General features: G+C 40.2%; 1 protein-coding gene across 1 annotated transcript in view; it reads left to right on the top strand.

Annotated features, from left to right (window-relative positions):
- CRHBP (corticotropin releasing hormone binding protein) overlaps positions 1–20,163 on the top strand; it is a 30,677-nt gene extending 10,514 nt beyond the window's left edge. Inside the window, exons 4-7 of the mRNA XM_063456717.1 lie at positions 7,769–7,979; positions 13,280–13,428; positions 14,155–14,275; positions 19,675–20,163. Coding sequence (XP_063312787.1) covers positions 7,769–7,979; positions 13,280–13,428; positions 14,155–14,275; positions 19,675–19,829 — 636 coding nt within the window. The 3' untranslated portion in view covers positions 19,830–20,163. The remainder of the gene's footprint in view (positions 1–7,768; positions 7,980–13,279; positions 13,429–14,154; positions 14,276–19,674) is intronic.
- Positions 20,164–22,871: the final 2,708 nt, after the last annotated feature.

Here is a 22,871-nt window from a genome sequence, read left to right as displayed (position 1 = left end):
TCTCAGCTCTGCTTGTGGTATGCCTATCTCTGTATTGTACCCAGCTCTGTTTGTGGTATGCCTATCTTTGTATTGTACTCAGCTCTATGTATTTTACAGGTATCTTTATGTTGTGTCCAGCAAATCACTTTTGTTTCTGTTTATGCAGCCCTGGCCACACTTCCCCTGGCTGTGACTGACACAGCCTGCATGGAAACAAAATTAGATTTTTAATGTTTTTATCTCCTACTCTGTAAGTTGAACTTTGATCACGCACAAGAGGCTCCTGCTGGGTATAGCAAGATATTAACAGGAGATAAGAAATTCTAAATTAAACAGAATGTGTAATAAAGGAAATATAAACATTAGATCACTCTTTACAGGAAGTGTTTAGGAAGGCTGTGTAAGTCACATGCAGGGAGGTGTGCCTAGGTCTGCATAAACAAAGTGATTTAATAATGTTCTATACACCAAAGCTGCTTCATTAAGCTAAAATTGTTTTTGGTCACTATAGTGCCTAAATTACTCCAGCCTCTGGCCTAGTGGAAAAAAGCTAACAATATTTAAATCCTTATATATTCTAAAGAAAAATAACATGTTAACTACATTGCATCAAATTAAAACCTAAAAGCACATATCAAAGCATATTAGGCAGATTGCATTTACATTGTAAGCTTGTTTAGGCACGGCCTTCTTAACCTACTGTTCTTTTATATCAGGCATGTTTTGTTAGAAATGATTGTTTGTCTTGGTTTACCTTTTGTACTGCACTGTGGAATATGTTGACACCATGTAATCATTGTAATTGTATATTAAAACCATATCGAAGAGCGATCTTCCAATTCCTGACGTCATACTATACTACATAATATTTAGCATCAAATAAACAAAAATATACAAAACATACATTTCTTTTTCTACATGCAATGTATATTTTTGCAAATATGTTTCTCTAGTAGTAGTTTCATTGTGCAGGAAAACAGTGATTTAACAAATAACGGTAATTAGTAATAGGGAAAAATAGCAGATCAGTGTCTGAAGGTCTCAAATTAAAGTGTTTATCCGTATTCAGCCATGCGGGACAAATTATAGAGTTTGAGTAATAGCGTGTGTTTGTATAATTATTTTCTTTAAAAAATATATATTTTGTGTTTACACCAAACAAGCATTCATTTAAATGTGTAACTGTACATTAAAATCAGATTTTTCTTGTTCTCTAACAGTAAGTGATAGATTGGAGTAAACCCGTGGGATGAATTTTTACTCAGGGTGTCTCCGGAAGCCCATAATAAACACGTGCTTTTGACGATTCATTGGTGAACGAATTGTCTCACCAGGATTTACCCGGCGTAAAACCCCTTTTGATTTCTTTTGAAATGGATTGATCTCGTTAAAAACTAATGGAAAAGGGTTCTATGCCAGACTATTCAAGATGAATAATTTATCTAACATATAAGCAAAGCACATGCCTAGCCCATAATTATACTGCAGTTGTAGGATGTCTCTAATTAAAATGTTATTAAACCTTTCATGTTGCATATCAGCCGGCTATATATTACCCTGTATGTCCTATTTTAGAATGTGCTGCTTGTATTTTGTCATTTAAGATCATGAATAAAATGTGACAGCATATGAATAACTATAGCGCTATCTGTGTGCTATATAGAGAAAGAGGATACATAACAGAAATGCTTGTATTTTAGGGAATTAATGACACTCGGAGGGTTCTGGAGTCATATTAAGCCATGTGACCAAAGACTGATTGGTTTATGCATGATTGCAGCACCTCTCCATGGCATTATTTATGGTCATCTAAACATCTCTGTTACAGCGGAGAGGTGGAAATGTTTTCCCTCAAAGCACAGTTCAGCATTTTTGTATTACATGATAATTTTTGAGTTAAGTTTAAAGTTTTTTTTTATATTTTTAATTCAAGTTTAATGATATAATGCAATATATATACATTGATAGCCAGTATACATGGTATTGCAACACAAATGAAATGTAGCGATATCAGGGTAAGCTCACTCTTGGAACTGCATGAGCAGCAGAAGAACGTTGTTGCAGGTCTCATGAGAAGAGAGAGGTGAGTCTATTAGGTAAGTCAGCGGTTCCCAAACTGTGTGCCGCTGGGCACAGGAGCATTGCAAAAATATTAACCGGGAAACATTTCTACTGAACAGGGGCCCGGTCAGATGCCGTGGCCCTTTGAGACCTCGACCGGGCCCCTGTAGTGTCGGCCGGCTGTCACTTCCTCCCAGCTTCATACAAACAGACAGTGCGGGAGGGAGAGAAGGCAGCTGCAGAGCAGCAGGACCAGGACTCCAAACCACCTTCCTAGACACAAAAGGAAAGCTAACAGGAGGGTGGCTGTAGATATAACAATTATAACATGTATGTGTTAATGTGCATGTCAGATATTGTGTATGTATGTGTCAGGGTGTGCATCTGTGTTAGTGTGTATATATGTCAGTGTGCTTCTGTGTGTGTATATGTCATTGTGTGTGTGTGTCAGTGTGGGTGTCTGTGTGTGCGCACATATCTATATGTCAGCATGTTCATCTGGGTATGTGCAACTGTGTGTCAGGGAGTGTGTGTCTTTATGTCAGTGTGTGTATCTGTGTCATGCATTTAAAATCCAAACACCACCCTGCAATCAACATGCATAAGGTAGAGACTCACTAATTTACTGGAGAGGGCATCAAGCAAACCACTGTAGTAAGGGCTAAGCAGACAGATATTGCGATGGAAGACAGATATTGCAGGTGGAGAACAAGCAAACTTACTAGTATCAACTGGAGAGTGAAAAATTGGGTAAATTAGAGGAAAATTGGCCTTATACTGCATACAATAAATGTTTATGAGGGAGATTTATCAAAGCAAGATAGGTGATATTGTGCTGCAAAGTACTAAATGATGAGGGATATTCTATTGCTTTCCAAGTAATTGGTCCTTATTTAGCAATTTGATCCATAAAGGCACTTGTTTTTGTCTTGAAAAAGCCCAACACATGTATTATAGCTTCTGTGTGTATTTTTATGTAATCCATACATATAAATCCCTCATCTCCTGACTTACACAAGCTCTAGGTGGTCCTAAATCAGGAACTCAAATGACCAAAACCATATGTGCAACAAAGTGTGTGTTTATGAATTGTAACGTCATGCACAAGTCAAGCCCGTCACGTCTTAAAGATGCCCTTTGGGATTGTTTAATACCTCCATATTGTGCACAGTCTTAACAAATAAAATTAACTTCTGACCAAAGAGAGCTTGGTAAGGCTGCACCCACGGAGCAAGGATAAGTCAAGAGATGCCCGGAAAGCAGTACTTCATTTTTAAGTGTTCTTTACATAATAATTCAAAACTAGGTATATTAAATGCAATTTTCTATTTTCAGTAATAATACATAACAATTATTTTTTTAAATAATAATAATAATAATTCTAATGAGCTCATTAATTATAATAATGAGTTTTTCTTTAAAGGGACTGTTTAAGCACCATAATCACTATATTGAATTGTAGTTTAGGCCACATTTCAGTGAGCTGTTTTCAGGATTTTTTTTTAGTAATTGTGATGAGAGGATTGGGTTTGGGGTTTTAATTTTTGGAGGCTTGCAATTAGGTTCAATATAAAACAAGTCTAATTTAAAACATAATAAATCTGTCTTTATTTTACATTAAATTAAAATCTTGCTGCTTTTCCGTTTCTCTCTTAACCCTTCTATATTGCTTTATTTCTGTCGCCTCTGTCCGTGATTACTTTCCTGTTTTCTAGATTTGTGCATTCGGTTTCAAATGAACGAATTACGATTTGTCTGAATTTTGGACAATTGGCAATTCGTCAGAAATTTCAAACTTTGAAACACTGTATGGATGAATCACAAAACGGACCACGAACAAAACCATTTCATTTGATTCACGATTCGTGATTTGGAGTTCCGTCATCAAAAGACATGATTGATGACAAAAAGATGATGGGTACACTAACTAAATGTTGATTTTATTCCCAGATAAGGTGAAAAGTAAGCAGTAGATGGTAAAAATGTGTATACTTATATATTTAATAATTTAATATTTTTAAAAGCAATATAATATATAAATATAGATTTTTACTGCTCCTCATATTTTCCTCTATTGGTTATTTCTCTGATTTGATCTCTGACCCAGATTGTGGGAAAATGCTCCCATCAGTGTACTGCAATATATTTGTATAATATTTATATTATGCAGTACTGTACGTTGTTGACCAGTTTTCCCAATTTTCCCAATTCTATTTATATGTATCCACAATTAGGAAAGGTTAGCTAAAAGTTCAGAAACCCAAGTGGAAAGTTAGAAGACTCCTTCCCAAGGCAACAGGTCCTTAGATATCGTTATGGGAAATGGGGGTAACCCACAAACTGTTGGGATGAGAAAACCAGAAGAAAAAAAGCCCTAAAACATATACAGTAGAATAGAAACCCTAACAATGAATGAAAACAACATGTTTTGCATTATTAGAAATGAAGGACTCGTCTATAAAAAAAAATGGTGAAAAAAGAGAGCGAAAAAAATGGTGAAAATACCTACTTCGGCTTATTAAACCACCGAGCAGCTAATGACTATATTAAAGCCAAGTCACAGTGCCAGGTATGCTGTAATAGTAAATCATGATGAAGATGTTTCTCCACTGAAGGCTTTCCCATTTTATGTTTAATTTTTTTGGCTATAGAAAAGGTTTGGTTATGTTACTTTAATTGTCATTTTACTTTTAGTATTGGAGGGATTGTATTCCGGGGTCTGCAATACCATATAGTAACCATTTCACTACCGACCACTTTTTAATTGAAATAATATTAGTATAACATTTATTTGAAGCAAAACATGTCTAGCTAGCATATCAACATATCACAACACAGCTACGTGTATAGACTGCTTTGCAGACAAACTTAACATTTTTAATTATGCAAATTTCCAGAATGTTTTATTTTTCACTTATTCAGTCCTCCTTCATAAAAATATTTTTGTAAATGAACATATGTAGACAGTGTGCTGCGACATTTAACATATAATACTTCACATAGAGTCTTAATTGTTCGTACAAAAGCAAAAATGCACGTTTTCTCACATACAGTAGATGTTACAAAAATTGGTAAATAAAAATGGTAAATGACCTTGTTTACGAGGGTCTGAAGGCATTACATGCAGTGCAGCTTACTATCATTGGCAACTGAATGTAAAAAGAATGTGTACATGTCACAAAAATGCTCACGTACAATTTATATAGGTAAATCATATATTTCTATAATAAAAGGTATTTAAAACTGCTTTAGCAATCTTTATCAATCTCTGGAATGCTAATGTATTGCTGACAGTGAGATGGAAGCGTCAATTCACCTCCTCCCCCCACCCCACCTTAGGAATAAAATGACTAATTGAAACCTCCTGTACTGTTTGAAAGCAGGGGGTGAGCTCATATTTTCAGCAACGTTACCTTCATTATATCAGTAATCAGTGGCTTCTGGTAGAGAGATGTGTTCCTCTGCAGGCTTGTAAGGGACTTTATGGACTAACTGTTATACTGTAAAAGAAACATGACAATAAAAACATATATACTCATTTTTGGTATTGAAGAGATTAAAGAGATACCTGGTTTTATTCAAGGAATCATAGTTGATGCATATAAGTAGTAGTATGTATATATAAAAATAGTAATGTGTCATTTTAGGACTGTGCTTTGGGAAAAAGGAGAAGCGATTTAGTAATGTTAGTAGTTGCTAATATACTATCAGTATTTGAGAAAGTTTCTGATACAATTTGGGGGTCTACCTTCCCAAACATGCTTGAAGTTTTCTTACTAATGACAATAACCTAATTTTTTGACTATATTATATACATTTTAAATCCTCATCTTCTACATGTTCTAAATAGGCAATTGAAGAGTGTACCATGTATATAGATTTTGATAAATATTTCAAACTATTTGTATTGTAATTAAAGGGACACTCCAGATTCCTAAAGAGCTTTAACTTGCTGAAGTGATTTTTTTCATTTTACACAAAGCGCAGATTTCAATAGAATTTTGCGCTTTCATAAATTAACTTTGTTACCCTCTGGCTTTCAATCAGACAATTAGTCCTATTACTGCCTGGTTTGGTGATTCAGTGCAGCTAAACTCAAGAGGCATCAATTGCCCAGAGCACCTGCCTTGAAAAGACTTCCCATTGAGCTGCATTGGGAAGTCTGTGATTGGACAGCCACAGAATGTCTGGGTGGGGCTAGAAGGGGAGGGCTTGCAAAGGTTGCAGACAAGAGATGTGAAGCTCTTTGCCTCCTTCGTCTATCCAATACTCCTCAAAGAGGATCCTTGGGGACCTGATATGCACGCACAACGAGCGGTGCGCACACATTCCATTTCACCACTGAATCATTGCTTTCTTATGGTGGATTCACATGGCTTCACGTGGAGTTTTACTCCAAAAGAAAGTCACTAGAGGTGGGTTAAAACTAAAGGACTACTGCACCCAGACCACTATATTGATATGGTCCTTTGGCCATCCCTTTCTGGGGCACCCTACAGGAAGTATCCCCGTTTTAGTGTGTGAATTATAGTCTGGTTTTCTTGCAAACAACTTTAAGACAAAAGGGAGACTCCTAATGCACTTCAGTTTGCTACTTATTAATTGCATCTTTATATTATGTAAGTGCTTTCAAGACAGACAAGCTCACTTATAAGCCAGCTTAGTAACACCCCCTTTTGTCAAGCGAAAGCCTCACTTGTTTTCAACTATAGTTCAAAGCAGAAGTCAGTTCTTCTCAAAGAGAAGCATTAGTTTCAATGTTTCGCTATGAGAATCATTGTTGGTGTGTCCAAATGCATCTCTATGAGAAGCATCAGATTATGAGAAGGATCAGAGCTGCAGTGAGGATACTCCCCCACAGGTAGAATAATGATGAGTTTAATTAACATTTTCAGTGCAGAAATAGGGAGTCCCAGTAATCTTAAGAGTTTAAGGAACACTCCAATTAAAAAAGTTAGATAGACAGTCAGACAACCAGACAGATAGACAGACAGACAGACAGATGGAATGAGTTGGAGTGTTCCTTTAATACAGCTTGCATTTTACAGGGTTATTGAATCATAATTCAAAGTTAATTTTAAATATAAGGTAAAATAGCCACAGAAAATGGAAAAGTAAATTCTCACTTTACTGAATAACCCTGATAGTTTTGATCTCAATGTCTTGTGTCCTTGAAAATCTCTGACTCAGTGTTCGGAGCAGGACTTTCAGAAGACACTTTGCCCATGTGTCAGTATGAGATGTGATAGTTACAGCGTTAGACTTACTTTGTTATGTGGCATAGTGCCCACCTTGTAAAGAGATTGTACAATTTCAACTTAAAGAATATCTGTCTCTTCTCAGGATTTTTAATGTTCTTTTTACATATTTCCTAAATTTGGCAAAAAAAAATTGTGAGGTCTGTAAAAATCGACGTGTCTATCCTGGAACTGGACGCCTCCATCTTAGCTCCTTGTCAAATAGCATCATAAATGTTACCATTTTCTGCCACTGAACATCAGTGGAAGAGGAGAATCCAAAACATTGTATCTATTTTTTTTTATCATTTGCATTGTGTGCCCTGACTTTAACTGAACTCATTTTATAAATCTTTATTATGCATTTAAATAAGAAAACACCAGTGGCAGACCTCCTTCAACAACAAATCCATTATGGAATTTCAATAGTATATTGACAATCACAGACAAAACAACTGTTTTAATTATTATTGTACACATCATGTTAGGTCTTCGATGGCTGGATAATCAAAGGAGAAAAGTTTCCAAGTTCCTTGGATCATCCACTCTCCACCGGAGAACGTTACACTGACATCTGTGACCTCAACAACATGGGAAGCATCACAAGGTCATCTCAAAACGTGGCCATGATTTTCTTCCGAGTCCAAGAGCCAGGCAACGGATTTACTTTAACAATTCGAAAGACTCCTAATCTCTTCCGTAAGTTGGCTACATTCCCTTTAGCAGTCATTTTACAGGACTGCAAGCAAAATCATATATCTCTTCAGGGAAGCGCATTAATGAAACAAGTGCTTGAATCATCTGATAAATGTCTGGGTTGAAATTACTATTGATTTTTCACAGAGAGGTCTTCTAGTTTAGTAGTGGTCGAGCATATATTTTCACTGAATGAATATTGTTTAGTGCTTCGTGACATACACCGTTTATAATGCTGCCAACCTAAAACAGAATTATGGGATGTGATTCTTACTAATAATTGTTCTGACGAAAAATCCATCAATCTGTTTTTTGTCGTTGGACTTGTTGAGCTTATCTTAGATTACAGCTCTGATCAGTTGCCATCTAGTTTAAAACACCCTACTCAGACCCGTATAACCATATTGTATAATGGGAGATGGAGTCCAGTATGGGCTGACAAGTCAATTTTAACCATTTTAATTAAAATCTAATATAGATAACAGTTTTGTTACTGTCTGTCTCACCGTGTCCATGCACAGAAAACATGTGTCTGACTGCAGATATTTGTGTGTGAGAGGGCACATGGAAGACAGACAATTAGCCCACATTACTTTCATAGACTACTGTCATTATTTCCACTTACCAAGGTCCATGGGCAAGTTGTTATCACAAATTTACCAGATATTTTTTGGGAACTGCAAAATATAGTAATAGTATAATAATAAAAATAATAATAATAATAATAATATACCTACTTCTTGTTAAAGGGACACTCCAGGCACCCAGACCACTTCTGCCCATTGGAGTGGTCTGGGTGCCAACTCCCACTACCCTTAAGCCTGCAACTGTAATTATTGCAGTTTTCTATAAACTGCAATAATTACCTTGCAGGGTTAACTCCTCCTCTAGTGGCTGTCTACTAGACAGCCACTAGAGGGCACTTCCATGTTGATGGCACACATTCTGTGTGCTATAGTGTCGCTGGACATCCTCACGCTATGTGAGGACCTCCAGCGTCGCTGCAATCCCCATAGGAAAGCATTGAAAGCATTTTTTTCCTATAGGGAGGTCTAATGCGCGAGTATGGCATTGTATGGCGAGTATGGGAGGTCTCCCCCGCCGCCGGCCGCGCATGTGCAATACGTCTCCCCTGCTGATGACGTTGGCGGGGGAGGAGCGTGGGGGGACCCTGGCCCAGCGGCGAGGGACATCGGCGCTGGATACAGGTAAGTCACTGAAGGCGTTTTAACCTAAGATTGGGAGGTGGGAGAGGGGACCTGCAGTGCCAGGAAAACAACTGGAGTGTCCCTTTAAGTTATAAAAGGAATTGCCCCTTATAAAATAAAAATCAAAGCACACAAAAAACATTTCTAAATAGAGTGATTCTTTATCTGCCCAAGCAGGATCACTCTGCAAATCACACTGTGTGTTTGGCTTATCTTAAAACTATTGCATACACTATATTGACTGTATTTCTGGAATTTGTATCTTTGGAATGGTACATTTTTATATAATAAATATATCACATTTTTGTATATATCCTTCTTGGTGAGCATTACTTTTTTCCAGTTGTGTACCCTCTCATTGGGTGTATGTACCGGTAATATCCAGTGACTTACATCTTGGCAACCCAAAGTTCAGCAGTGACTATCCAAATGGAGAGACTCCAGGGCCGGCCCTAGGTTATGTCCTGAAATGTTAGATTCCTTTAGATTTTCTTTACTTTTTGTTTGTTTTTTAACAGGCAGTCTCTTCCCAGCAGAGAGTCCTATGTCCTTCTCTCTCATTTTTTTTTTTTTTTTTTAAATTCTTTATTTTTCAAAGTGCAGAGTTAATGACACAAGGCAAAATTGGTGAATAACATCATAATAGTTGGTATACACGTAAATGACAAGACATGCTGCACTTTTTTTTTTTCAAAGTAGTAGAGAGGATAACACGAGTGTAAACAGTATTGTCTTGAAAGGCATAGCAGGACATTTGTGTTGAACTGACAATATTTTGATTTAAGCATGCAAGGTTCCTAGTATATAGCGCATATAAACAAGATCGGTCTTAGCTATATATCTGAGATTTTTTATAAAGTAGAAACAGATTAAACTCTAGTGTTAGGTTGGCGAGCCGCGGGGCCCCCTGGTAGGCACGCTATATAATTACTTAGTGCACCGTACAAGTAAAACTAAAAGGTGAACAAGGGTCTCAGACAGGTCTAAAAGTATAATTTGATTACTCTGCTGGTAATGCCTGAACAGAACAGGCGTTGGATGCTAGTATATACGTTAGTGATCATAAGACATTCCTGCGTTTGGTATAGTTCAGCTATATTTAGTATACCTGTCGAAGGAGGCTGGATCTGCCAGAGTTAGGTTGCAGGCTGGTATAGGACCCCGTCTACCATGTTATGGGACAGCCGAGCAGTGATAGTGATAAGGGAGCTATGAGGCAAGAGGCTATACCAGCAGGTATGGTGGGAAGGGATGTTAACCGATGGGATAGCACACGTTGGGATCTAACTAAGTGAGCCCTGCTGCAGCCGAGCAGAGTGATTACAAGGTTGAACTAAAACATAAGCTTAAATAATTGGTTTGCATAGTAACATTAGAGAACACATATAAGCTGTTGGGTCTAGTAAACCTGCAGCTCAGATGCAGTCCACGTGTTAGAAAGTTCAGCCTATGCCCAGGGATGGGGGGTTGCTAGCAGGTGGATGCTTCAGTCCATCAGTAGCTTTGAGTTGTGGGCTGTTGTCGATCCATCTTGCTGTTGCCGCCATTTTCTCAGCCGTCCCAGGTCCCAGTCTCCAGAGTCCTGATGCTAGGTTTCCCGGTGTGTGTCCGGCTTGGTGGTATGCTGTATAGCATCCAGGTCTATTCGTCCTCGTCGGCTGGGTCCTGTGTGGGTATGGTTGCTTGCTCTGCATGGTTTTTCTGCTTGGCTTTGTTTTAGGCTGGGGTGAGGCTGGTTTCATCCTGCTTGGGGTAGCTTTCAGTTGTGGGCGCTGATGTTTGTGTGTCGATGGAATGTTGCGCTGTCTTTGGCGCCATTTTCCGGCTTGCAATTTTCGTCTTGTCGTGCTGCTGAACTGAGTGCGAGAGGGCTGCGCCTTCAATGAGTGCTCGCTCTGGGTTTTTGCTGTGGCCTGTCTTTCTGCCAGCTTGTGCCAGAAGGCATCCAGCCTCTTCAGGCTATCTGTCTCTTGCGTCGCGGTGAGTGTCTCCAGGCCGGTCGCCGCCATTTTTAGGGTCGGTTCTGCTCGGCTCAGATTGCCGCCACAGCGCCCGAGGGTACTCTCCCGGGACCGGGATGACCCCCACCGGTCCATAGGGGGGAATGTGGGCATGTGAAGAGGTCAGTCGAGTATATGGGCGGCGGGAGAGCAGCCGTCTCCCCCGCGCCTTGCATGAGTGTAGGCCTCGTAGCACCGCCGGGCGAGTTCGAGTGGGGCATCCACATGTGTGGTATCGTTGCGTAGGCCCGTGGGTGACCAATTTCAGTGTCTTTGAGGGAAAATCGTCGTTTAGGACACCATTTATCGCAGGAGCTATTGCTGCCTGCGTCCACTCAGCTCAGCGGTCAGGCCCCTCCCCTCCCTTCTGTCTCATTTTTGCAGTGTACTGGTTACCCGCAGTGACACTTTGGATGTTGGGTAGAGTTCTTACTTACTGCCTGGACTCCAGAGGTTAAAATGATGCTGTGACATGCAGTGGGTGTCAAGATTATATCCTGGAACACGGTGACTGTTTAATGTGCATGAAACTAATGGAGAGCTAGTGGGAAGACAGTACTTCCTGGTGCGGACCTTTCCCACTCCCCCTGTAGACACCAAAGAAGCATCAGTACTTAAAGAAACACTATAGGGTCACAAACACAAACATGTGTTAAAACCACCATTTAGCCCCCCTGGAATCAATGAATCTCTATGAGTAAAGTTCAGTGTCTGCATGCAGAGGGTGAAGACAATGAATGTCAGTCACACTGTGCAGCACTGCCCCAGGAAGCACCTTTAGCAGCCATCTGAGGAGTGGCCAGTGTCCCTAGGCTGTAATGTAAACACTGCTTTTTCTCTGAATAGGCAGTGTTTACTGCAAAAAGCCTTAAGGGAATGATTATACCCACCAAACCAAATACAACAACCTGTAGTTTTTTCTGGTGACTATAGTGTCCTTTTAAGCGATAGTTTGAGAACTCCCAATGGGAAGCCCTAGTTACGGTTCCAGGCAGGACTTTCACAAATTACAGGTTGAATGGGCTGTATGCAATATAATTGCCCACTTACTTATAGCGAGGGCACAGAGACTGACCTCTATCCCTATGGTATGTTCTACCTCCAGGAGATTATTTACTAAGGTACCATATGTGGGGAATACGGGCAACAAAATCTTGAAAATGCTCTCATTATTTATTAATTTCCCACAATCTCTAATATGCTGAGTTCGTATAAGTGGCACACATCGTAGAATCTTGCTATGGACAGGTTAAAGTTATATTTATTAACGTGAAATGGACCTTGTCTAATTTTTGTTGATGGGAGTTCAGATTTCAGCAGTCATGTCATCGTTTTCATTGCTCGATAATTCACTTGATGCATTTCCTGCTGAGTTAAGGGGTTATTCCAAGAACCAAGACCACTTCATTGACTTGGTGCCTGGAGTCGGTTTGTGCAGTGTTTCACTTTGAAATGCTGCGCATACAGAGATTAACCCCTTAGATCCTGAATCCCAAAGGTGTAACTCCGGCAGCATCACATTAGCCAGTCCAGAACAAGTGTGATGTCAGGCAAGGAGGATCAGGGGAAATCATGACCCCGGCGCTTTAATAAAGGTAAGTTTTAGGATTTATTTTATTTTTATAATGTGTGGATAGCACTGTATCACTAGCAACAATTACTTTGCTTTTTTTTTTCCGTCAAAATAGATCATATTAAGAGATGTTAACTTCTATATAGTAGATCATTAGTTGCTGATAAAGACGGGGGAGGAGGGGAGGGGCATGACAAATTTAAAATTATCATTTTGCCAGTTAATAAATCTTGAGGGTCATCTTCACGTTTTGATCAGTAATCAGGTTTTGCAGCAGACCAACCACCTTTACAGATCGATAATTCACCTTTTTACCAGAATAATCAATCTCAACCAGCATAGAACGCGGTTGTATAGATTGTAGATCAGTGGATAATAAACCATCTGCTATTATTGTTATTCTGAGTGATGTAGATCCATAACTTGATTCAGAGTTTTCACCGTCCATCTTTAAGCTTTTACTAAATGTGTGCAAGACGTGTCTCTAAGTTTTTAATGTCTTTTTACTTTTTTTTCCCACAGCATGTAATGCGATTTCACAGTCGCCCAGTGGACAATTCACCATGATTATTCCCCATCAACACAGAAATTGCAGTTTTTCAATAATATATCCGGTGGTAATTAAAATATCTGATCTTACACTAGGACACTTTAATGAGCTTCAGTTAAAGGTATTTACTGTGTGACTAATGTAACACAACTTATTGTATCTTATTCAGACATGTAAATGATACACAGAACAAAAATTGACAGAAACTTAAATAAAAAAGCACTCTTGGAAGGAATGGGACACTTGTCCAGTCCCATTATTGAATTTTAAGCCCCCACTTAATATGCATTCATCCCCATGGTCTTTATTATTTAATAAAACTAGCACGGTTATTTACTAAAAGATAATAAATATGTTTTCGATGCAGTTTTATTTCGTTCATCCAGCCCATTTTTTTAGATCAGCTGCTTGAATATAAGCTGGCATTTAATCCAGCCAAAATTCCACAAAGGTATTGTCTGTTGATAATTGTAAGTGTTAGTGAGGTTACTTATAGGAAATTGAAATGCCAAGGGATATCTCATTGCATTTTAATCACCGATTAAGGTGTATTTTTAGCAACATTTTGTTCAATGTTTAAACCGGTTTCTGTTTCCTGCTCAGATGGTCAGGCATTCCCTGGTCCAATAAATAGATTATGAAGTTCTCATTGCCCAGTGGTAATCAGAATTAGCCTTTTTAATCACAATGTCTCATACACTTAGATAAGGCTGTGAATATCACGTTGGGGTATGCCTATAACCTACTCTGACCTTTTAAAACAGATCTATTATTGTGTTCTTAATAGTTTGGGTGAAATTAATAAAGTGTTCGTGCACTTGTCTTGTGTCTTTTATTTTCTTTGTAGAAGCCTCCACCGCGAGGATGTGGGGGAACAGGTGATTTTGTAGAACTTTTAGGAGGTGCCGGACTTGACCCTTCCAAGATGTTTCCATTGGCTGATCTCTGTCACTCATTCCATGGCTCTGGTAAGTGGCCCCATGGCATCACCAAGCAACTACACAAATAAAATTAGGCTGGTTTGATATGGAAAGCATGTTAACATTGTATACGAGATACTAACCTTGCTATAGATTTTAATACAAATGTATTCTGGTTCCACACATTCCATCTAACATAGGTATCATCTGTGTATCTGTCTTCAGAGCTAGTGCTTCTAGTGGTGTGCAGATTGTTCAAAGTGTATAATGTAGGCAAGTACTTTAGTTCAGGGGTTCCCAACCAGTCCTCAGGTACCCCCTAACAGTCCAGGATTTATGGATTACCCTGTTGTGTCTGTGTTTTTGTTTTCTTTTCTAAAAACACTTTAGACACAACTGGGTAATCCATAAATCCTGGACTGTTAGAGGGTACTTGAGGACTGGGTTGGGAACCACTGCTTTAATTCCATGTTCTCCAGAGGATCTAAACCATCTCCAGCCCCTACCATGGTGGTAGACCTCCATTCTCCAGATATCTTGCTGAATGAAGGAGACATATATGATGTAGAATTTTGAACCAGCATGCAATGTACTAAACAAAACTCCAAAAGAGAAAAACAAAGTGGTTTCTCTTCTTTCCCAGAATAGACAACCAGTGTTGGCAGCCATCCCTCCACTCTTCATAGTTGTATGTTAGAAGTGTAGTAAATGCAGTAGGGGAAAGGAATTTTTCATGTTTATAAAAATAAAATGCATACATTTTTTTTTTTATTTACTATATATTTGTTTATTGTGGCTACATCTAAAAACAGCTTTCAAAAGCTGCAGATCACTTGTCTGCAGTCTTTGCAAGTCCCCCCCTTTTCCCCCAGCACAGACTTTAAGTCTGTGACGGGAGTACTCCAATCTGTGCTGGAGCTGTAAGCGTTCCTACACACGATCGTGGCTTTCCAATGATTTGCAATGAGCTAAAAGAAATCCTCTCTGGCTCTACAAACGATCACAAATGTGCTGTTGGCGTGATCTTTGCAGGACACCAACTGGGAAGTGTAGCCACAATCCTACATTTTCTCCCTGTGTAGACAATTTGCCCTACCTCGTTGTTTTGAAAGATTGTTTTTATTTATTTCAATATTTAAAACTGAAGGGCATAACCCACATTAACACGATTTACACCAAAGAGTAAATCTGTCCCTACATAAAGAGGGAAAGTTGTACGGAAGGAATCTTATGAGTTATAAGCGTGAATATACCATTACATGAAACTGCCTCTTTTTATTGTGCAGCTTATACAACTCTTTGCTCTCAGTATATTGTCTGTTTTGTGCCATGATTGGCCATAGCTACATAGTTACATAGCTGAAAAGAGACTTACGTCCATCAAGTTCAGCCTTCCTCACATTTTGTATGTACTTCAATCAATACATTTTGGCTTGATACTTATAGTCACCCAAATCATTTCATCTCAATAAAGTGGTCTGGCTGCAGTGGTCCTCTCCTTTTAGACCTGCAATGTAAAACACTGAAGTTTCTTAGAAACTGTAATGTTTACATTGCTGGAATAAGTCCACCTCTATTGGCTGTCATACTGAAACCACTATAGGAGCTTTCGCTGCACTGACCAAATAAAACTCAATCACGTGACGCGGAATGCAATGATTTCCTAAGCAGAAGTGTGAATGAGCATGCGGTCCTCCACCATGAAGTCGCGGGAGTTCGAAGAGATTAGCAGCACTGAGGGAGTCTCGGTGCTGGAAAAGGGTAATTAGATTGTTTATATTGTTAATTTTTATGGCAAACTTGGCAGAAGGGGACCTGAGTTAAACTAGGGACAGGGTGTAACGGACCGTTTCGCTCACAAGAGGTTAAAAACCGTTTAGGCGATAATCCCCTTTCAGATAGACCAGCAGCTACTGCAATCACCAATCTCCCGAACTCCAAACTGCACGAATGCCCCAACTCCCGAACAGGAAACACACAAACCCTGGAACCAGCCGAACAGGAAAAGCCCTACGAACAGCTTACACTACTGGCAATCGGCATACAGTCAAATTCCCCCCAAGTATGAGACGACACTTCACTTTGAGGGTTAAGCAGGAACTCTCTGTGCTGGCACACCCAGCCTGGTTTTTAGTACGGTCTTGCACATACAGGACCGCCCACAGGGAGGTATAAAATAACCAATAATATAACAGTTACAACCCGCAGTAAAGTCCTTTCCTCTGCCTGTGATACAATTATCTTACACAATGGGAAATGTAATTATCACAGGCAGAGAAATACAGTTTTTACAAATATACTATAACTTTAAAACTATACATCACATTCACATAAAAATTACATATTCACAAACAATCCATTCAGGGGAACAACATATTAAAAATAATATGGCACGAATTAGACCAGGGGTTCAAAAGTTAGCAAAAGTATTAATAAAACCCACTGCCAGCATGGCTTTCCGGCCCAAACCAGTTTCACAAGAGTCCTCTATCCTGGAGACAATGGAGAGGTAATCCAATTATATCCAGGGATAAAGGCAGACTCCATTGCGCACATGTTAGCAAAAGACACAAAAAGACACAAAAAGACATAACTCCTATCATACTGAACAGAACCCCCACATTCAACCCATCCCCAGATGGCTTGGATCTGAGCGCTCAATATATCCGAACAGCGCTCAGATGCCACAAACACAGTCAAATCGCCATGGGCTGATGAGAGGGCCATAGTCAGCAGGTAGGAGGCGAGCAACCAGGCTCCTCCAGTGCACAGTGGCGAGGTTGGTTTCGCCACACTTCTCCCCTTTACCCCCTAGACTAACAGGGTATCTGACCTCCTGCCGGTCAGTGCCCTGGTTAGTCCAGCAACCCAATCACAAAGCACAAACAGCAGTACAGCCCACCCACATTGACTGGTTACTACACCTGGATAAAGTAGCAACTTGTCCATGTCCAGGTGCCTCACCACGGCTGTGCGGGGAACTGGTAGACTGCCTTGGTGGGTTGCTGAGTGGGCAGAGACCAACGGTACTCTGCCCTGGTGCCAGCGCTACCACGGAAGTAGCCTGGTTGGAGCCTGGTTGTGGGAGGGGGAGACTGACTGTCTCCCCTCTGGATACACCGCTCTGTGGCTGGGGGACAGGACCGACCATGCCCACCCCTTGTGCTGCAAGTGCAGAGACTACAGTCCCATCTGCACAGTTGTGGGGCTTAACATCTCCCCTTGGTGGGTCAGGCTGCTGCTGGAGAGAGGGTATAACAAGCTCCTCTCTCTGAACTGTAGACTGCCGCTGGGGAGAGGGGGTAATTGCTCCTCTCCCTGACACTCTCTCTGCTGGTGGAGAGGGGGACCCACTGTCTCCCCTTTCAATATTTTGTCCTGCAGCTGGGGTGTGACACTGATGGTCTCTGCTCCCTGCAGGACACTCTGCCGCTGGGGAGGAAGGACGGCACCTTCCGCTCCGTGGGGTACACACTGCCGCTGGGGAGGAAGGACGGCACCTTCAGCTCCCTGGGATACACACTGCCGCTGGGAAGGAAGAACGGCACCTTCAGCTCCCTGGGGTACACACTGCCGCTGGGGAGGAAGGACGACACCTTCAGCTCCCTGGGGTACACACTGCCGCTGGGGAGGAAGGACAACACCTTCAGCTCCCTGGGATACACACTGCCGCTGGGGAGGAAGGACGGCACCTTCAGCTCCCTGGGGTACACACTGCCGCTGGGGAGGAAGGACAACACCTTCAGCTCCCTGGGATACACACTGCCGCTGGGGAGGAAGGACGGCACCTTCAGCTCCCTGGGGTACACACTGCCGCTGGGGAAGAAGGACGACACCTTTGACTCCCCGTAACGCACTCTGCCGCTGGGGAGGGCGGAAGACACCTTTGGCTATATCTGCCATGGCCTGCAGGTACTCTGCTGCTAATTTCCTCGCGCTCGGTATGTATTTCTCAGGGGGGTTGGGCCCAAAGTAAAACAGCCGTCTGGCAACCTCTCTGTCAAACTCCTCCTGAGTGTAGTCAGACGCCATGCTGGCTCTGCCGACGTTGGTTCCTTTGTAGATAGGGTCGCTGTACGGGTACTAACGTTGCCCTCAGTTTGTAAATCCAGGGGATGGTGTTACCTGTAGCTGTCCTTCTGGCTGTAGGAACGATCCCGCCGCTTGCCACCAATTGTAACGGACCATTTCGCTCACAAGAGGATAAAAACCGTTTAGGCGATAATCCCCTTTCAGATAGACCAGCAGCTACTGCAATCACCAATCACCAAGGGAGCCCGTCGCTGGTTAAAGGTAAGTGGCTGAAGGGGTTTTAACCCTTTCAGCTCAGCGGGAGGCGGGCCCTGAGGGTGGGGGGGGGGGGGGGGGGAGGGGTCCTAGGACTACATAGTGCCAGGAAAACAAGTTTGTTTTCCTGACACTATAGTGATCCTTTCATATACTAACTGCTCCCTTTAGTGAACTAACATAGTAATCAATACATCTTAGATTGCCTTAAAACCCACCTTTTCCTTATTCTGTAACTTTTAGTGTCACACATGGTGTGATTACATATATATTGGCTGATGGTGCATTCATACTTATAATTCATAAACATAATACAGTACAATATTCCCTCTGTTTCTGCTTGATGTATTTTTTTTTTAATATTTTTATGAATGAATAGCACAAACCAAGCTTTGTCAAAGGATGAACTTGGTTGGATGCCAGCCTTTTTTCAACGTATATTAACTTAAAACTGTTTATTCAATACTAAATGTTTACATTAAAGCACACATTTAAAACCAAAGCTTTCTGGTTTTCTTTGGCCATAAAACCATTCTCTATATTGTTTCTCTTTGTTGGAATTCTCAACAAATTATTTTTTCAAAGATGGGGTCTTTTTTTTTTTTTTCTTTCCTCTACATCTCTGGGGACCATTTTAGGGAGACTAAAATACATGAATAAAGTTTCCCAACTGTTAATGTCATATTCCTTTTAAACTCTATTAATATATTTTAGGATACAGAAATTTGCTGTATTGATTATATAAGTTGCTTGATGGATTTTTTTGAGAGGCTAGAGACATATAGAAACATAGAATGTGACGGCAGATAAGAACCATTCGTCCCATCTAGTCTGCACAATTTTCTAAATACTTTCATTAGTCCCTGGCCTTATCTTATAGCTAGGATAGCCTTATGCCTATCCCACGCATGCTTAAACTCCTTTACTGTGTTAACCTCTACCACTTCAGCTGGAGGGCTATTCCATGCATCCACTACCCTCTCAGTAAAGTAATACTTCCTGATATTATTTTTAAACCTTTGCCCCTCTAATTTAAGACTATTTCTTCTTGTTGTGGTAGTTTTTCTTCTTTTAAATATAGTCTCCTCCTTTACTGTGTTGATGGATGATTGACCGATATTATGTAGAGTTAATCTATGGCTTTGCTTTTCTGTCTCTAGCCCAAATGAAGATCGGCTGTGACAACAGTGTCCTAAGGATGGTTTCAAGTGGTAAATTTATAAACAGGGTGACGTTTGAGTACAGTCAGCTGGACAGACAGAAAGAAAAGCAAGAGGGTAACAGCGTTGAAGAGGTTTGCTCCCCGATCGATTGATCAACAGAAAAATATTGTGCTAGTTTAAAAAAAAAAAAAAAAAATCTAAATCAGGAATCCGATAAATGAATTACTTATAAACTATTCAGATGTAGCAATTTATCTCTGTGACCCTTCTGTCATTCTGCTAAAAGAATGTGTGTACATACAGTATTACCGCTTATCTGTATTATAATTTAAAATAAATATTATATTTATATGGTTAAAATTGTCTGTGGCAGAAGGGTCAAACCACACAAGTAGAAAGAAATGTCCCTGATTGTATAATGTTTCTGTTGAACAGAGTGTGTTTTGTTTTGTTTTTGCTCCTTAATTTGCTTTGTAGACACTTTGCTAATTCAACTCAATATACAAAATATAAATGAATATTAAAATATATACTTTGCACAAATCGTTTCCTCGTTTTATAAATAACGCGTGTTTCCCATGGAATGTTTGAGTAAATCAGAATGTTTGTGGAAATGTTTAAAAGCTGGGCAATCAATGGATCAATGAACTGCTAGAATCTTTATTTCCTGTTAGCTAGATATCATCAAGTTTTAAATTTAATAAGGAAAACCCCTTTAACTAAGGAAAAATAGCATAGCGATATGACAATACTAGGTGCACACATCAATAAATGACATAGGATTAACGGCCGGAATGACAGTCACATAAAGGATAACACCAGTAAGTCAGCTAGTGTATACACCAAAGATATTTTATACACAGCACATTGTATAATATCCAGCAAGTAGGACAGAGGCAATATTGAAGGTTTGAACAGAGTCAACTGTATGGAGAAAATCCAAAGACCAATTGGCCTATTAGAGTCATACCTCACTGAATGTGAAAAACATGAGAATAGAATTAGGGAGAATAAAAGCAGAGGGGCATGAAAAAAGAGGGGGGGGGGAAGAAGGATAGAAGGCGGGGGGGGGGGGGCGGGCATAGGAGGACAGAGGTGAAGCTCATTTCCCAACAAGCAACCATTAAGCCTACGCCAACCATGGGTTCCATGCTGATGTGTGATGTAGAGAAGCAGTAAGCTTGTCGATGTGTATGGTATCTTCAATTTACATAGTTACATAGCTGAAAAGAGACATGCGTCCATCAAGTTCAGCCTTCCTATGTCAGGGAGTCAGGGAATAATGTTAATGTGTGTTTGTGATATACACTCAGACATTTCAAGTAAATCATCAAGAAATGAAATGAGAAAACCAGGAATTGGTTGAAGAATCTAAGACAATTCCTGTTTTCTGTATTACAATAAAATGTATCAAATCCCAGGAAGCGCATTCATAAGATGGAACTTCAGAGATAAGTATGTTTTTTTTTTAATACTGATATTGTTTTTAAGTATCAAATGTTTAAAATAGACCTAAAAATGGAAGAAGACCCGGATGTTCAGCTGTCATTTCTAAATCGCAGTGTGAAGGTGGAAACAGACTGTTTACAAACCTTTATCATTGTAACATATGTTCTGCTATGTATTATACTAATTCATTATTTATAATTCGATTTATAGGGAAAATATAACTAAGTTAAAACAAATTTTTATTATATCTTTATTGATGACTTCTTGGCTTTGTAGCAAAATGACAAAACATTTGTCATAATACTGTATTCCTTTTTATTCTGGAACCAAATAAAAAAAATGTATGGATTTTGTTTTTATCATGTATTCATATTAGGAATTTCAATTATTTAAAAACAAATGTAAAATTTAGGCAAAAATCAGAGTTTTTGCAATTTAATTTTCAGATCACCACAATTTACAGTTTAGTCAATAAATCTCTAAATTTCTGACAAATAAAACCCCACATGGATATTCTATTTGGATAATACGAAGTGCACAGTGGTCATGGCAAAATATACAGTCATCTCATAAATGTTGCCGATTGAAATCCTTCTGTACACATCCTATCAACACACTCACCTGGATAGTTAGAGATCTTCCTGGGGCTGACAGACATGGGACTGGGGTCGCCCAGGGAAATGCAGCAATGGATTTATATTTTTTACTGCATGAAGTTAAGCAAAGCTTATATGCTTCCCACACACATACAGACGTATGCTTCTATGTTCTATACACACAGCGCCTTCAGAGTTTATTCAGACCAATTTTTTATTTTTCAATTTGTATGTTGTAGTCCAAGCCTGTCAAACTCACAGGCTAACATGGGCCAAATAAACAAGGTTTAAGTTTGCGTGGGCTGCAAAAACACAAAAGCTTCAGTTTTCATAGAAAAAATAGGTTTATTTCGGAAAAGTACAGTATAAAAAAGTTGCCTAACTGACACTGGACGTCCTCACGCTCATAGGGCTTCAAAGTAAACAAAAGAGCAAAGTTATTTTAAAGAGACGTGCATTTGCATATGACCAATGTTTCAGTCCGACTACTTTGACATATTAAGAAACGTTTGGTAATGGGACTGAAATGGTGAATGTATGCTGTTGCACAGCTGTAAAAAACAAATGCCCCCCCCCCCTCCATTTCAAGCCCCTGGCCCTTCTGTGTGTTGCTTTCATCCCCAGCCCCTCTGTGAACTTTCTCACCCCCAGGCCCATCTGTGTGTCTTTCTCTCTCCTCATGTCCCACTGTGTATCTTTCTCTACACTCAGGCTCCCCTGTGTGCCACTCTCCCCTCCATGTCCCTTAATGTTCCTCTCTTCTCCCCTCCATGTCCATTAGTATTCGTCTTAGTGCCCTCCATTCCCCTTAATTTTCCTCTCCCTTCTCTTTTAGTGGTCCCCCCTCCCCAAGTGTTCCTTTTCCCTTCCCTCCCCTGTACCTTAGTGCCCCCCCTCAATGTTCAACTCGCCTCCCTCTTTTTCAGTGTTCTTCCCAACCCCTCCCCTGTCTCATAGTGTTCTTTCCCGTCCCCCCTCCTCTGTTCCATAGTGTTCTTCCCCCTCCCCCATAGTGTTCTTCCCCCTCCCCATAGTGTTCTTCCACTCTGACCGTCCCATAGTGTTTTCCTCCTGGCCCATAGTGTTCTTCCTCCCCCTCACCTGTCCCATAGTGTTCTTTTCCCCCTCACCTGTCCCATAGTGTTCTTT

This window comes from Pelobates fuscus, chromosome 5 (genome assembly GCF_036172605.1).
Source record: "Pelobates fuscus isolate aPelFus1 chromosome 5, aPelFus1.pri, whole genome shotgun sequence".
Classification (NCBI taxonomy): Eukaryota; Metazoa; Chordata; class Amphibia; order Anura; family Pelobatidae; genus Pelobates; species Pelobates fuscus.
The sequence above is the reverse complement of the archived record's forward strand: the minus strand, read 5'-3'. Positions and strand labels throughout refer to the sequence as shown.